The following is a 15,941-nucleotide window of genomic DNA, read 5'->3' as shown; positions in this document are numbered from 1 at the left end:
CCACCCTTATGGCAGAAAGTGAAGAAGAACTAAAGAGCCTCTTGATGAAAGTGAAAGAGGAGAGTGAAAAAGTTGGCTTAAAGCTCAACATTCAGAAAACGAAGATCATGGCATCTGGTCGCATCACTTCATGGGAAATAGATGGGGAAACAATGGAAACAGTGAGAGACTTTACATTTTTGGGCTCCAAAATCACTGCAGATGGTGATTGCAGCCATGAAATTAAAAGACGCCTGCTCCTTGGGAAAAAAGCTATGACCCACCTAGATAGCATATTCAAAAGCAGAGACATTACTTTGCCAACAAAGGTCCATCTAGTCAAAACTATGGTTTTTCCAGTAGTCACGTATGGATGTGAGAGTTGGACTATAAAGAAAGCTGAGCGCTGAAGAATTGATGCTTTGGAACTGTGGTGCTGGAGAAGACTCTTGAGAGTCCCTTGGACTGCAAGGAGATCCAATCAGTCCATCCTAAAGGAAATCAGTCCTGAATATTCATTGGAAGGACTGATGTTGAAGCTGAAACTCCAATACTTTGGGCACCTGATGTGAAGAACTGACTCATTGGAAAAGACCCTGATGCTGGGAAAGACTGAAGGCAGGAGAAGGGGACAACAGAGGATGAGATAGTTGGATGGCATCATTGACTCAATGGATATGAGTTTGAGTAGACTCCAGGAGTTGGTGATGGACAGGGAAGCCTGGCGTGCTGCAGTTCATGGGGTCGCAAAGAGTCAGACAGGACTGAGCGAGTGAACTGAATTGAACTGAACTCTGCCTCCCGAAAGGAGATGTACCAAGCATAGGACACCAGGTGGCGCCAGAGATATTTCATCAGAGGACCTCTCAAGGACCCTGCCTTCTTGATGGAGCTTTTCCTCCTTGGATGTCAAGAATCTCTGTGGCTAAACCTGCAGGCTGAACAACAGCTTACCTGCAGAAATTCAGTGCTGGATGGAGAGCATGACAGCCAACAATGGTACAGATGAGGAAACTGAGGCCAGAGAAGGACAGTGGCTTCCCCCGTCAGTCACCAAGTAAAGTGAGGTAAAGCAGGAAGTAACGCAGGTAAACCTGGGGGGCTATTCCTGCCCTCTTCCTGGTCTATGCAGCTCAGACAGCCTTTCCTGACTCTGGAGTTGAAGGCAGCAGCAGGGGCCTCCTGGGCTTTCCCTGGTGGGGGGACCTGAGAAGCAGGTGATAGTGGAGGTAGAGGGAAGTGAATGGACGTAATTGTTCAGCTGTGACTCTGGAAGTGGTGGAAAAGACAAAAGCTAGGGAAATCTGATAGAAAAGAGCCAAACATGTCCAAAGAATACAATGGCAACCTCTCCAAATTGATTGTTCTCACCGTGACCTTGGCTCTGTGCTATGTGTATGCTTGCCTGCATTTATTTCTTCATTTATTGTTTACAACAACTCTGGGAAATAGGTACTACTGAGCATTCTTTTATTTCTCCCAGTCCCCTCTCAGAAATGGAAGGAGAAGTTCAGGAAAATAAAAACAGCCGGGAGAAAAGTGAATTCTCTGACCACTAGGCCTATAAAACCTCTGCCTCTGTTCCATACACTTTGCCTTTCCTCCTGTTACATGGATGAACGGTCCCTGCTCTTAGCGAAAGCCACCTCCACGTGTGGACTGGACCCTGCCATGTATACCTACTCCAGAAGTTTGCTTTGTAATTCTCTTCCTTTTCCTCCTCTGGCATCCTCAACGGCTCCCTTTCTAGTGGACCACTGCCATCAGCACGCAAATGCGTCACCAAGTTGCCATCCTTAAAAAGCCTCTTCTTTTTTTTTTTTTATGGGCCACACAAATGGGTTACTTCTTTTGGTCGCTTAGATTGGAGGGAAAAAGCCTCTTCTTGACCCTATGTCATCGCCACCCCATGTTTTTTGTTGCCGCTGTTGTTTAGTCGCTGAGTTATGTCCGACTCCTTTGTGACCCCACGGACTATAGTGTGCCAGGCTCCTCTGTCCATGGGGTTTCTCAGGCAAGAATACTGGAGTGGGTTACCGTTTCCTTTTCCAGGGGATCTTCCTGACTCAGAGAGTGAACCCATGTCTCCTGCATTGGCAGGTGGGTTCTTTACCACTGAGCCACCTGGGAAGCCCGCCCTGCCTCTTCCGCTTATAGCCAAGTTCCTTTATAGAGCTTAATATACTCATTCCTGGCTTCCCTGGTCGCTCAGATGGTAAAGAATCTGCCTACAACACAGCAGACCTGTGTTCCATCCCTGGGTTGGGAAGATCCCCTGGAGAAGGAAACGGCTACCCACTCCAGTATTCTTGCCTGGGGAATCCCATGGACAGAGGAGCCTGGTGGGCTATAGTGGATGGAGTTGCAAAGAGTCAGACATGACTGAGCAACCAACACTTTCATACTCATGGTCTGCATTCCCTTGCTTCTCAGTATCCCTGAAACCCAGTCCCATCCAGCGAATCTCCTGTCTTGATGCCACCAGTTCCTCCCCCTTGTCAAGCTCAGCGTGAGACCTCAGCCCCTCTCCTCCCTGACTTTTCATTACCATTCGATACTGGTGTTCATTCTTTCTTTTGGGAAACCCTGCACGTGGCTTCTGGAACCTCATGGTCATTGGCTCCCTTGCTGGCTACTTCTCATTCTCCTTTCTGGGATCTTCCTCCGAGGACATCCTCTGAAGAGGCCAGTGACCCTAATCACAGTTGAGAACTCAAGAGGGAAAACAGCAGTTCTCAAATCCTGTGTTAGAAAGTTTGGCAAATAAAGTCATCTCCATCATAAACTTTCATTTAAGTTTCATAAAGTTTCATTAAAGTTAATGAGGAGGAGGAGGGTCTCTTGGGTTATGCATTAAGGATTTAAAAACAGAGAGGAAGGAAGCTGCTTAGCTTTCTGGAAACAATCACCTAGAGAAGCCCGGGGGTCCAGGGTAACATCGCTTGCGCCCACACATGCCACGGGCAGCTGAAGGCATGGTTGTTTGTTCCTTGTTCATGATGAAAGAAAAACAAATTTTCCTTTTCAGAGGGAGCTTTCCATAATTGCACTTCCCGCAAACTGAGTACTGGAGGTTGTAGGTACAGAAAATAGCATAGAAGGACAAGCTGAAAATGTAGTTGCTATTGGGCTTTTAATAGTCACTTTTAAATTTTATTTATGTTTTATTTTTAATTAATTGTCACTTTTGACAAAGTTGAAGAAGTTTCTATCCAAAACCATGGGTTATCAGAGAAAAGGGGAAGAACTGGCTGTGTCTCAGGTGAGACGAGGCTGCCATCCTGGGCAATGAGGACAGGGAGTTAGGCTTGGCCAGGGTGTGGCCAAGGGGCCTGGAGGCTTGGAGCCGGGGCACTGGGAGGCCTCTTGAATAAGGTCGGGCCCACTGTCACGAGGGGGCTGGTCACCTTCTGGTGGCTCAGATGGTAAAGAATCCGCCTGCAGTGCAGGAGAGCTGGGTTTGATCCTTGGGTTGGGAAGATCCCTTGGAGAAGGGAAAGACTACCCACTCCAGTATTCTGGCCTGGAGAATTCCATGGACAGAGGAGCCTGGTGGGCTACAGCCCATAGGGTCGCAAAGAGTCGGACACGACTAAGAGACCCTCAGTAGGGTGAGGGGCAGCAGACCCCTGAGAGCTGGAAACAGCTCCCCGGTGTCCTGGAAACAGGGCAAATGGTTGGACAGACGTCAGAGCTGGGCCACTCTTCCCGCTCTGCCCCTTTCCCACCGTCCGGGGTGTTTTGCAATATCGTGCCAAGTGGGTGACCACTGCCCAATGTCAATCCTGGGCTCCTGGTGAAGGGTGGGTCATCTTGGGGCCTGTGGAACAGGTTTGGCCCTGGGGTGGGGTATCCTAGGCTGAGGTTTGAGTCTTAACGACAAAGAGAAATTCACCAAGAGCAGAAGAGAATTCTAGGCAGAGGAACCAGCATGTTCAGAATCACAGAGTTAGCAGAAAACTCATGTAACTGAGGAATTCAGCGGGCTGCAGAAACAGGGTGGATGTGGAGAGTGGAGAGAGGTGAGGTGGAACCCGGCTCGCTTCTCAGCTCCCCCTGTCCTGCGCCCACATTGGTCCCTCTCCCCGCTCCCATCAAAGCCGCTCTGTTTCAACCCTCCCTCCCTCCCACCCTTATGTGTTGCAAGCCTACGGTGCACCAGACGTTTCAGCACTTGGTACCGGAACCGTCTCCGGTTACATGCCTATTCCTGCCTCTACATCACGATAACCTGGGTGCCATAAACAGAGGGAGTGGCGGTGGGAACATTTAACAGTGGATCAGCAGAGTGTCCGTCCAGCCAGGACTGATGCTCACCTTAGCAAAGCATCCTGGTCTTTCTGGCAGTACTAGCTGAGTGACTTTCATGGCTGTCAATACGATCATGTTCCTTTTACAGGTAAGGAAAAGAAGACTGTGAGGAGTTAAGCCACTTGGCCAAAGTCCCAAAGCAGAAATCCCAAAGTTGGGGATTTCGACCTAGGTTTGTCTTGGAAATACAGCTCAGGGGTAGAGCATCTGACGGCAGACCCAGGCTTGTCTGAATCCAGCATCTGACGGTTAAGCACCCGGGCTCACAGATGAAAATCTGAAAGCATGAGGGCTGACGGTGGCCCGGCACACACTGCAGGCCCCCTGAGCGGCCGTCTGCTCTCAGGAACGAGGCAGGTCTTGAGGGCAGGGAAGGTCCAAGGAGGACTGGCGGGGTGGGGGGACGTTCTGGAGCTGACAAGCCAGCCGGCTTTCCTGGGTCCATGCAGGCAGCCAGCCGTGGGGCCTGGGGCCCGCGCTCACCAGGCCAGCAGCCTCCTGGAGCTGGCTTCTTGGGGAGTCCCCCGGGCGTGACCATTCCTACCGCTGTTCTCCTTCCAGGTCTCTCTCCTCTGCTAAGAGTAGGGATGCCTCTCTGATCCCAGCTGAAACAGCAAAAGTCACCTGAGCCTCTGCCTTTTCCAGAAATTCCCGACGAGGCTGCCAGCGAATGAGTCAATGCCGGGGCGGCCTTGCTTGCTGAGAATGAGCCCTGGGGGAGGAGGCCTTCCACCAGCCCGAACGTCCTGCTCACTGAATACCAGCCCGGCTGGAGGAGGCCTTCCACCAGCTCGAGAGCCCTGCTTGCTGAGAACCAGCCTGGCTGGAGGAGGCCTTCCACCAGCCCGAGCGCCCTGCTCGCTGAGAACCAGCTCAGGTGGAGGAGGCCTTCCACCAGCCTGAGCGGGAGCAGGCTGGAGCAGACATGCAGCCCTGGGGGGCCCTTCACCCACCAATGCTGGGGCTCCAGACGCCCCACCGTGGGGTTGGCCACGTGGGCTTGGTGACTCCCAGGAGGGTGGAGCAGAGGACTAGCTAGGAGATGGCTTGAATCTTCTGCTCAGCACCAAGCATGGCCCTGCCCTCCTGGAGGGTGGACCCTATGGCCTTTACTCATATCTTTTCTTATTCCACGGAGGACGTGAGGCTGGGCTGCTGTTCCTTTTGTTGACTTAAAAAATATTCATGACTTAAAAGTTGGGAGTTAGGTTTTATCTGATGGGAATTTTTAGGACTTCAAGCCTGGGAAGACAGCATCTCAACTAGCCCTGAGAGAACTGCTCTGAAGAGCCGGGAATGAGGGGTTAGAAGGGGAGAGGAGCCAGGTTACCTAGAAATTTGCAACAAAGGGCAGGTAATCTGAATGTCAAAAGTATTTTTGTGAATTCAAGAAAACCAGGGTTCCCTTTTGCCACACTCTCTCCAGCATTTATTGCCTGTAGACTTGGATAGCAGCCATTCTGACTGGCGTGAAATGGTACCTCAATGTGGTTTTGATTTGCATTTCTCTGATAATGAGTGATGTTGAGCATCTTTTCATGTGTTTGTTAGCCATCTGTATGTCTTCTTTGGAGAAATGTCTGTTTAGTTCTTTGCCCCACTTTTTGACTGGGTCTTTTATTTTTCTGGAATTGAGCTGCAGGGGTTGCTTGTATATTTTTGAGATTAATTCTTTGTCCGTTGCTTCATTTGCTATTATTTTCTCCCATTCTGAAGGCTGTCTTTTCACCTTGCTTATAGTTTCCTTTGTTGTGCAGAAGCTTTTAATTTTAATTAGGTCCCATTTGTTTATTTTTGCTTTTATTTCCAATATTCTGGGAGGTGGGTCATAGAGGATCCTGCTGTGGTTTATGTCGGAGAGTGTTTTGCCTATGTTTTCCTCTAGGAGTTTAATAGTTTTTGGTCTTACGAATACAAACTAGTACAGCCACTATGGAGAACAGTGTGGAGATTCCTTAAAAAACTGGAAATAGAACTGCCTTATGACCCAGCAATCCCACTGCGGGCATACACACTGAGGAAACCAGAATTGAAAGAGACACGTGTATCCCAGTGTTCATTGCAGCACCCTTTATAATAGCCAGGCATGGAAGCAACCTAGATGTCCATCAGCAGATGAATGGATAAGAAAGCTGTGGTACATATACACAATGGAGTATTATTTGGCCATTAAAAAGAACACATTTGAATCAGTTCTAATGAGGTGGATGAAACTGGAGCCAATTATACAGAGTGAAGTAAGCCAGAAAGAAAAACACCAATACAGTATACTAGTGCATATATATGGAATTTAGAAAGATGGTAACAATAACCCTGTATGTGAGACAGCAAAAGAGACCCAGATGTATAGAACAGTCTTTTGGACTCTGTGGGAGAGGGAGGGGGTGGGATGATTTGAGAGAATAACATTGAAACATGTATATTATCATATGTGAAACAGATCACCAGTCCAGGTTCGATGCATGATACAGGATGCTTGGGGCTGGTGCACTGGGATGACCCTGTGGGATGGTATGGGGAGGGAGGCGGGAGGGGGTTTCAGGATGGGGAACACCTATACACCCATGGCAGATTCAAGTCAATGTAGGGCAAAACCAATACAATATTGTAAAGTAAAATAAATAAATTAATTAGTTAAAAAAAAAGAAAACCAGGTATCTCAGGTTAAGGAATTTAGCCCTTTCCTGTGTATGGAAAGACGCAAGAGTCTGGGCTCCCTGAAGCCATTCCTGTCACACGTATCTCAGCTGTGGGGCCACGATCCTGCGTTTTTCCACATCCTGAGTTCCCTTGAGCTCACTGCAGTATTCTTCTCTTTTCTGAGTGCCCTTGGCTGCTGCTGCTGCTGCTAAGTCGCTTCAGTCGTGTCCGACTCTGTGCGACCCCGTAGACGGCAGCCCACCAGGTTCCTCCATCCCTGGGATTTTCCAGGCAAGAACACTGGAGTGAGTTGCTGTTTCCTTCTCCCCCTGAGTGCCCTTAGGGCTCACCAGTTGACACTGGAGGACTGCCGCTGCATTCGCTGATGACTGTGACATCCTTGTTTACCGATGTGGCAGGAAACATTCCACTTCTCAATTTCACATGGGCAGCCTGGTTCCAGCCCCCGCCTTTATGGGATTCCAGAAGATTCTGACCATGCATCCTGCTAGGGGCCTGTCCCCAGTGACCACATTGGACACGGCTGTGGTGTTGGTTTACCACTGGGACTCCTCCCTCCCTCCCTCCCCACTTTCTCCCAACCCTCTTCAATTCTGTGCACGCAGGCACCCTTTCTATTTTTGAATAGATGCTTTTGAACTGTGGTACTGGAGAAGACTCTTGAGAGTCCCTTGGACTGCAAGGAGATGCAACCAGTCTATCCTAAAGGAGATCAGTCCTGGGTGTTCATTGGAAGGACTGATGCTGAAGCTGAAACTCCAGTACTGTGGGCACCTGCAAAGAACTGACTCATTGGAAAAGACCCTGATGCTGGGAAAGATTGAAGGTGGGAGGAGAAGGGGAAGACAAAGGATGAGATGGCTGGATGGCATCACCGACTCAATGGACATGGGTTTGAGTAAACTCCAGGAGTTGATGATGGACAGGGAGGCCTGGAGTGCTACAGTCCATGGGGTCGCAAAGAGTTGGACATGACTGAGCAACTGAACTGAACTGATGTAGTCACAGGTTTCTTTTTACTTTTTATTTGCAAGGAAAGGGGTCAGTTCTTCCACATTGTCCCATTAGCCCCAGGACTCCTCATTAGTCTTCTAACTGCCCGTTCAGCAGTGAGAGTACATAGCACAGGCTTCTGGTCCTGGCCCATCACTCGCCAGCTGGTGACTGAGTGAGCCCGTCCCTTTCCCCAGGCCCCCTGGTGGGGTGTGGGGACTGCGAGCCTCAAAAAGAGAGGATGGGGGAGGTGAGCAGAGCAGTGACAACCACACTGATGTGGGGTTTGGAATGTAATCCTCGGCAAAGAGGCTTTCCATCTCACCCACAGGGGCTCAGGCAGCCTGACTGCTCAGAGAGACAGTAGAGAATTCCGGGTGTGAAATAATTAGGTTCTACCTACCAGATGAGCTTCCCAGGTGGTGCTAGTGTTAAAGAACCCACCTGCCAATGCAGGAGATGTAAGAGATGTGGGTTCCATACGTGGGTCGGGAAGATCCCCTGGAGGAGGACACAGCAACTTATTCCAGTATATTTGCCTGGACAATCCCATGGACAGAGGAGCCTGGTGGGCTGCAGTCCATGGCGTCACAAAGAGTCAGATACAACTGAAGCGACTTAGTGCATGCACCTACTGAATAGTGCAGGGAACTCTAGTCAGTGCTCTGTGGTGACCTAGGGAAGGAAATCCAAAAAAGAGGGACTACGCTGGCTCAGGCGGTAAAGAATCTTCCTGTAATGTAACAGACCAGGGCTGGATCCCAGGGTCAGGAAGATCCCCTGGAGAAGGGAATGGCAACCCACTCCAGTATTCTGGCCTGGAGGATTCCATGGAAAGAGGAGCCTGGAGGGCTACAGTCCGCGGGGTCGCAAAGAGTCGGACACGCCTGAGCGACTAAACACTTGCTCTTTCATAGCTGAGTCACGTTGCTGTGCAGTAGAAGCTAACTCAACACTCTAAAGCAACTATACTCCAATAAAAATGTTTTAAAAGAGAAATAACTAGAGTCTAGAAATGGCAACGCACTGTAATATTCGTGCCTGGAAAATCGCATGGACAGAGGAGCCTGGCGGGCTGCAGTGCGTTGGGTCGCAAAGAGTCAGACACAAGCGACTGTGCACACAGCGCAGCCCCGGCTTTATGTCAGGCCGTGGGACCTGGAGCAACACGCTCACCAGTGACGTGGACAACGATGTCCGTTCGCCCTGCAGACGGAAGGCGGGTGAGCCAAGGGAGCTGTGAGGCCGTGTGGATGGAAAACCCTCTTGGAACGTAAAGCTGTGTGTGTCTGCACACCTGGAGCCTGCTTCCCCAGCTGCACTTGCCCACAACAGCTTGTGTTCCACTTCCACTCTCCAGCCTGGGCAGCTGGGGGCTCAGGAGGATGATGGCTGTCCTGCTGCCGACTCTCAATCTAGGGTGTGACCTGGGAGCTGGTCAGGGGCTGGCAGGCAGGTGTTTCCTCCAGGGCTGCAGGCACACCCTGCCCGCTGGGCCAGCAGCGAGGAGACTGCTGTTCCCGGACTGCGCCGTGTCTGCACAGCGCCCCGCTTGTCCAGGGGATGCCAGGCCGGCACCACCAATGCCTGTCCCCGACCTGGGGATGGAGTGGTGACAGGCTAAGGGTGGAGTCACCATTCCCCAGCGTTTCCTTTCTGGGCCCCTCCCTGGACACCTGCTCTTCCGGCATTGTATGTGTGTACACACATTTTGGGTTTTTTTGCTCGTTGGGTCTTTGTTGCAATGCACAGGCTTTTTCTGGTTGCAGAGAGCAGGGGCTACTCTTGAGCTGCAGTGCTTGAGCTTCTCTTATTGTGCAGCACGGCTCTAGGGTACAGGCAGTTGCCCCCTGTGGGCTCCGTAGTTTCAGCGTGTGGATTCCAGAGCACAGGCTCAATAGTTGTGGCGCACAGACTTAGTTGGGCATATGGGATGCTCCTGGAACAGGGATCAAACTAGTGTCCCTCGCATTGCAAGGCGGATTCTTAACCCCTGGACCGCCAGTGAAGCAAGCGTGACCACCATAGTTTCATCTGAACTATGCTAATCTGCCTCTTAAAAATGTATGAAAGTGAAAAAGTGAAAGTGTTAGTTGCTCAGTCATGTCTGATTCTTTGTGACCCCATGGACTGTAGCCAGCCAGGCTCCTCTGTCCATGGGATTCTCCAGGTAAGAATCCTGGAGTGGGTTGCCATTCATTCCCTTCTCCAGGGGATCTTCCCAACCCAGGGATTGAATCTGGGTCTCCTACATTGCAGGCAGATTCTTTACCATCTGAACCACCAGAGAAGCCCCCTCAAAATATGGAACGCCTCACGCATTTGCATGTCATTCTTGACCAATGCAAAAAAAAAAAGATCATATATCATATTTCTTGAGCCCTCAGTGTGGACCACAGGGAAGGAAGAGGCATTTGGTTTTGTGATGAGTACAAAATCTGGGTGGGGGATTATAAACTTAAACCAGGCACTTAGAATTCAGAGTCCAAATGCCTGGTTTCAAATTTCAGCTCCACACTTACTGGCTAAGAACATTAGTTACTCTGTCTGTGCTTCTGTTATTTCATTTACAAGACAGGGTTGGTAATACGTGGTAGGATTAACGTGTAAAGAGCTTAGAACCATGCTTGATGTATAATTAAGATTCGGCTCGAATCCTTAGCTATTTATGACTAGGCTTGAATCCACCTAGGTTTCTCTCTAACTCCAGTACTTTGGCCACCTCATGCGTCAAGCTGACTCATTGGACCTCATGTAGTCGAGCTGACTCATTGGAAAAGACTCTGATGCTGGGAGGGATTGGGGACAGGAGGAGAAGGGGACGACAGAGGATGAGATGGCTGGATGGCATCACTGACTCTATGGACGTGAGTTTGGGTGAACTCCGGGAGCTGGTGATGGACAGGGAGGCCTGACATGCTGCAATTCATGGGGTCGCAGAGTCGGACACGACTGAGCGACTGAACTGAACTGAACTGAAATGAGGTTTTTCTGTCTCACTTGGAGAAAAGTTGGGACCTCTTTGGGTCTCATCTGCAAGGTGCTGGCCCATCTTTAAGTCCCAGGGACAAATACCTGTCTCCTACCAATCTGTTCATATTACCTGACATTTGAAAAGTTCCTCAGTTTGAAAATATCTTGGTTGCCAAACTTCATTTATTAAATAATAACCTACAAGTCATCAAGGTTTCCATCAGGCTTCATAAAATACTAGGAACAGCTGGCCATGCTCCTTACTGGGAAATCCTGGATGAGGTGAGATAAGCCCTGAGGGACCACCCCTCCCACTCCAGTCACATGCTGGCCTTGCCACAGCAGGAAGCAAGTGCCTTCAGATACTTCTAGCTCACTGAACAGGGCACCAAGCTGACTCTGAATGAGAAGATGCTCTTGGAGTGTTCGCGGGCTCTGGTTATCAATGTGAGAGGCACTTATTCCAGCCAAGTTACATTGCTGGTGTTTAGTCACTAAGCTGTGCCCGACTCTTTGCAACCCCATGGATTGTAGTCCACCAGGCTCCTCTGTCCATGGGATTTCCCAGATAAGAATACTGGAGTGGGTTGCTATTTCCCCCTACAGGAGATCTTCCTGATCCAGGGGTTGAACTTGCGTCTCCTGCTTGGCAGGCAGATTCTTTACCACTGAGCCACAGGGGAAACCCCCAGCCAAGTTAAAAGAAGGCCTTATCCAGCTTCCCTGACAGTGATACACCTTGTGTTCAGAAACTCCAAGAGTGAGTTGTGGCTGGGGAAGGCCATTTTTATGGTGGCTGATGCTTGGGTCTGATGAGTCCTAAATCATAGCATTCTTGAAAATATCTTTAGTGTCCCTAATCACCTAATTCTTATTTTCCTCTGAAACAGTAATGTTGTACATTTTACAGATGAGGAAACTGAGGCTTAGCCGAAGGTCACAGAGCTAAGAATTAGCCAAGTGGGAGTCGAATCTAGGTATACTGCTCTGTCTTCAACAGCTGCTGGCGGTAAATTGGCTCTCAGGGGGCCCCGCCCCACCCTGGCAGCCAGGTGAGCCTTGGGAGGCCTCAACCAGAGCGGCTTTGTCAGGCTGGGTGGAAACCTACCTTGGATGTCATCGTTGAACATGCAGTACTTGCTGCGGTATTTGTTGAGAAGGCGGAAGGCGTTGGCATTGGCGAAGTCCTCAAACTGGATGAGGCAGTTTATTCCGAACCTGTGGGGAGGGAGAGGAAGGGGCACGTGATTGCCTCCTGGAGCTGGTCCCTGGCAGATGTCAGCCTGCCCTGGGGAGGGGGAGGCGCAGGCCAGGGGCTGAGGGCATGGCTCACTCTCGCGGTGTGTGCCACGTGGCGGGCTCCTGGACTCCTGGCTCTGCCCGCCCCACCAGGGAGGAGGATGGGGAAGGCAGAGGGTATGTATGGGACCTGGAGGCCAGCCAAGCCCATATCATCGTCTCTAATGTGGGTTGGTGGGCTTCCCTGGTGGCTCAGTGGTAAAGAATCCGCCTGCCAATGCAGGAGACACGGGTTTGATCCCTGGGTTGGGAAGATCCCCTGGAGGAGGAAATGGCAACCTACTCCAGGATTCTTACCTGGAAAATCCCGTGGACAGAGGAGCCAGCCTGGCAGGCTACAGTCCACGGGACTGCAAAGAGTCAGACACGACTGAACAACTAAGCACGCTGCCTTATTTAAAATCTACACTAGAACTGCCTCCTAGATTTCAAGGTCAGAAAGAAGATTGTGTTTCCTAAAAAAATGACCGTCCTGGTGACCCGTGCTTCCTGTTAGCGCTGTGTGTCAGGAAGCTGAGAGGTGACCTCTGCCGTTTCATGGCCGGTTCCTTCAGCTGAGGCTCCCTGCACGTGCCTTCTCCTGACTCCATTCTGGCTCTTGGATCCTGCTTTTTTGTGTTGTATTGTGTCTTCTTGGAGTCTTTCTGGAAGAAGTGTGATGTGAATTATTAAAAATGACTTAATCCATGAGCCAAAAGAGATGTCATCTCATGGGTCAATTTGTGACTGACAGCATCTGCAGTCATGTTCATTGAGAAAAATGCCCTGATTGATATGTATTGGGGTGTCTGGGCACGAGGGCAGGAGAAATGCCTGCTAGTCCCAGTCGTGTGAACTGGAGGCCTGGGATCAGCTTGGGACCAGCTGTGGAAAGAAAGACGTCTGCCCTTGTGGCCGGGCACACGTGGTGGGCGTCCTGTGCTGTCAAGGCATGTGTCTGATGAGGCTGGGGGCTGTGTGGGGGGCGGAACACCGAAGTGGCCCAGAACACACTGTTTCCAACCTCAGAATTCTGTGCATGGCTTATCCTTCTTTTTTTTTTTTCCAGAAAATTTACCCACTTTATTAACACATTGCGATTGCTCTACATTTTATCATGCATGCTCAGTCGCTTCAGTTGAGTCCAACTCTCTGCAACCCCATGGACAGAGGAGCCTGACGTGCTACAGTAGCCCGTCAGGCTCCTCTGTCCATGGGATTCTCCAGGCAAGAATACTGGAGTGGGTTGCCATGCCCTCCTCCAGGGGATCTTCCCGACTCAGGGATCGAACTCGTGTCTCTTGCTACACTGGCGGGCGACTTCTCTAGCACTACCACCACCTAGGAAGCCCACATTTTACCATCTTATGCAGAAAACACTGGAAATACAAGCTGCTTTGTAAAACCAAAGACAAACATTGAATCCAAAGATAAGCTATGCTTTACACAATAGACCCTTATCCTGTGGCTACTATTAAATCTTAAATACCTACTTCTTTTGTTAAAATGATTAATCTACATACTCCTTAATTACATCCGCATTACAAACACCAGTAATTTTCAGGAACTGTTTCTAGAGGCTTGTTCTAAAAGGAGGTGCACAACTAGAAAAGGGAGAAAGCAAAAATAAGTACAGTAGCAATGCGTGCTCCTACCGCGGTCCTTCCAGAAGCTTAGTGAGTTAGGGCTGTTGATGGGGGGTCTGGAGACAGGTTCATGTTACTGAGCCGAAATGGAGAGGTGGTCACTTGCCACAGTCCGTCAAGGGGGTCAGGAGGCTGGTGGGCCTGACCTGGTGTGGCCACTGCGACCGAGTGGTCTTATGCCTGTCACTTCACTTCTGTGTTATGTCTGTTTCCTGTCTGTCGACAGGCACCGTAATACCTATCTGGCCAACTCTGGTGGGCTGTTGTGAGGGTTCAAAGCTGGGGGTGATTTTTTTGTTCACTCATTTTTGGCTGTGGTGGGTCTTTGCTGCTGTTTTGGCTGTGCTGGGTCGAGTTGCGGTGGGCGGGGGCTTTTCTAGTCGTGGTGTTCGGGCTTCACACTGTGCGGGCCTCTCCTGTTGCAGAGCTCAGGGTCTGCAGCCCAGGCCCGGCGGCTGTGGCACTCAGGCTCGGCTTCCGCACGGCATGTGGGGTCTTCCTGGACCAGGGATCGCACCCGTGTCTCCTGCACTGGGAGGCAGATTCTTAACCACTGAGCCACCAGGGGAGCCTGGGGGCGATTTTTTTTTTTAATTTGTTATTTTTTTTTTATCTTTGGCCACACTATGCGACTGGCAGGATCTCGGTTTCCCGCGTGGGAACTGAAGTCCCTGTAGGCGATTTTCACATCGTAAGGTGCTAAACGTGTGTCACCCTGACCACAATTCTTATTCCCCATCACAGAGCAAGTGCTGGTGGGGGCATGGGTGGGGAGCTAGCCATGTCTCCTGACTCACCATCCCTCTTCTCCTTGTACAATGAGTATAAATGGTTTTTTCAAAAACAGCCCTTTGCTGCATAATTATAATGCTATGCTCGCCAAACCAAAATTTACTGTGAATTTTTGCTCAGGGTGTGAATTTCAAGTATTTGGATGGGGACTGGGGAACAGAATGTCTTTGGTGGCTGGTGACATTTTGATATATAGAGTCCTCACAAGACTCCCAGTGTTGCTCCCCCACTAGCCTGGAGCTAAAATGCTGAAAAGGTCAAACGGCGAAACGCTGTGATGCACGTTCTCCTTTCTCGACCATCTCTCCTTCACACACACAAACACAATCTGACCTTTAAGCAACCCCCCTCTTAGGTTAAAAAAATAAGGCAAGGATTAGAAATAAATGCCTGGGTTCAGTACATTATTCCTCTTTCATGTCAGATTCAGTGTCACACAAAAGAACCTTCCCAGGCAGTAATCTGATGAGATACAGGGTAAAATCTCATTCATTCAGGTCACTTTAGTCTAACTTGGAACTGGGCAAAAGGCTATGTGAATTGCCCATCCAGTAAACTAGTTTCAGAGTTCCTGGACCTCCTTGGATTTAAGGGCCCCCAGGGACCCTGTCCACTGTGGATACCATCCCCATGGCTGCTCCCTGGACCTTTTGTCACCAGGAGCAACTTCCACACTGCCTGGATCAGCCTCTGACCACGGCCTTTCCTTCTGCCTTGCTCACTGCCACTATGCCTGTTCTTCATCTCCAGTGAGACCTGTGGACCTGTCACCATTTCCCCCCAGTCCTTCAGCAGTTGTAGCTGTGGCACATAGGGTTAGTCACTGCGCAGTATGGGGGAATCTTAGTTGCCTCACCAAGGATCGAACCTGCGTCCCCCACATTGCAAGGCGGATTCTTAACCACGGAAACACCAGGGAAGTCCCCTGCCAACTTGTTAAACTGATTAAAAGCCAATTAAGAACAAAAACACAGTTTCAAAGTGAAGATTTAAAAAGCTTAAGAGGCAAAAGCACTTCTCTCAATTCCTCCATGTAGATCCAAATACAGGTAATGAATGGACCATCACACCAATTTCAATGTTAATGATAATATTCATTAAAATATTTCTACCAACAGCAGCAATAGCAAAAACAACTACTGGTTACAGATGGAGCTGGGCACCTGGTTGAGTTCTTTAGAAGGGAAGGTGGAAGGTGAAGTCGCTCAGTCGTGTCCGACTCTTGCGACCCCATGGACTTCTCCAGGCAAGAATACTGGAGTGGGTTACCATTTCCTTCTCCAGGGGATCTTCCCGACCCAGGGATTG

At 50.0% G+C, this 15,941-nt stretch overlaps 1 protein-coding gene across 4 annotated transcripts in view; it reads right to left on the bottom strand.

Annotated features, from left to right (window-relative positions):
- Positions 1 to 15,941, bottom strand: part of ME3 (malic enzyme 3) — a 221,800-nt gene that overhangs the window by 14,756 nt on the left and 191,103 nt on the right. For all 4 annotated transcript variants that reach the window (XM_040255504.1, XM_040255501.1, XM_040255503.1 and 1 more), the window contains one exon: positions 12,026 to 12,135. In XM_040255504.1, coding sequence (XP_040111438.1) covers positions 12,026 to 12,135 — 110 coding nt within the window. The remainder of the gene's footprint in view (positions 1 to 12,025; positions 12,136 to 15,941) is intronic.

The sequence above is a fragment of the Oryx dammah genome, unplaced genomic scaffold (genome assembly GCF_014754425.2).
Source record: "Oryx dammah isolate SB20612 unplaced genomic scaffold, SCBI_Odam_1.1 HiC_scaffold_15, whole genome shotgun sequence".
Taxonomy (NCBI): domain Eukaryota; kingdom Metazoa; phylum Chordata; class Mammalia; order Artiodactyla; family Bovidae; genus Oryx; species Oryx dammah.
The sequence above is the reverse complement of the archived record's forward strand: the minus strand, read 5'-3'. Positions and strand labels throughout refer to the sequence as shown.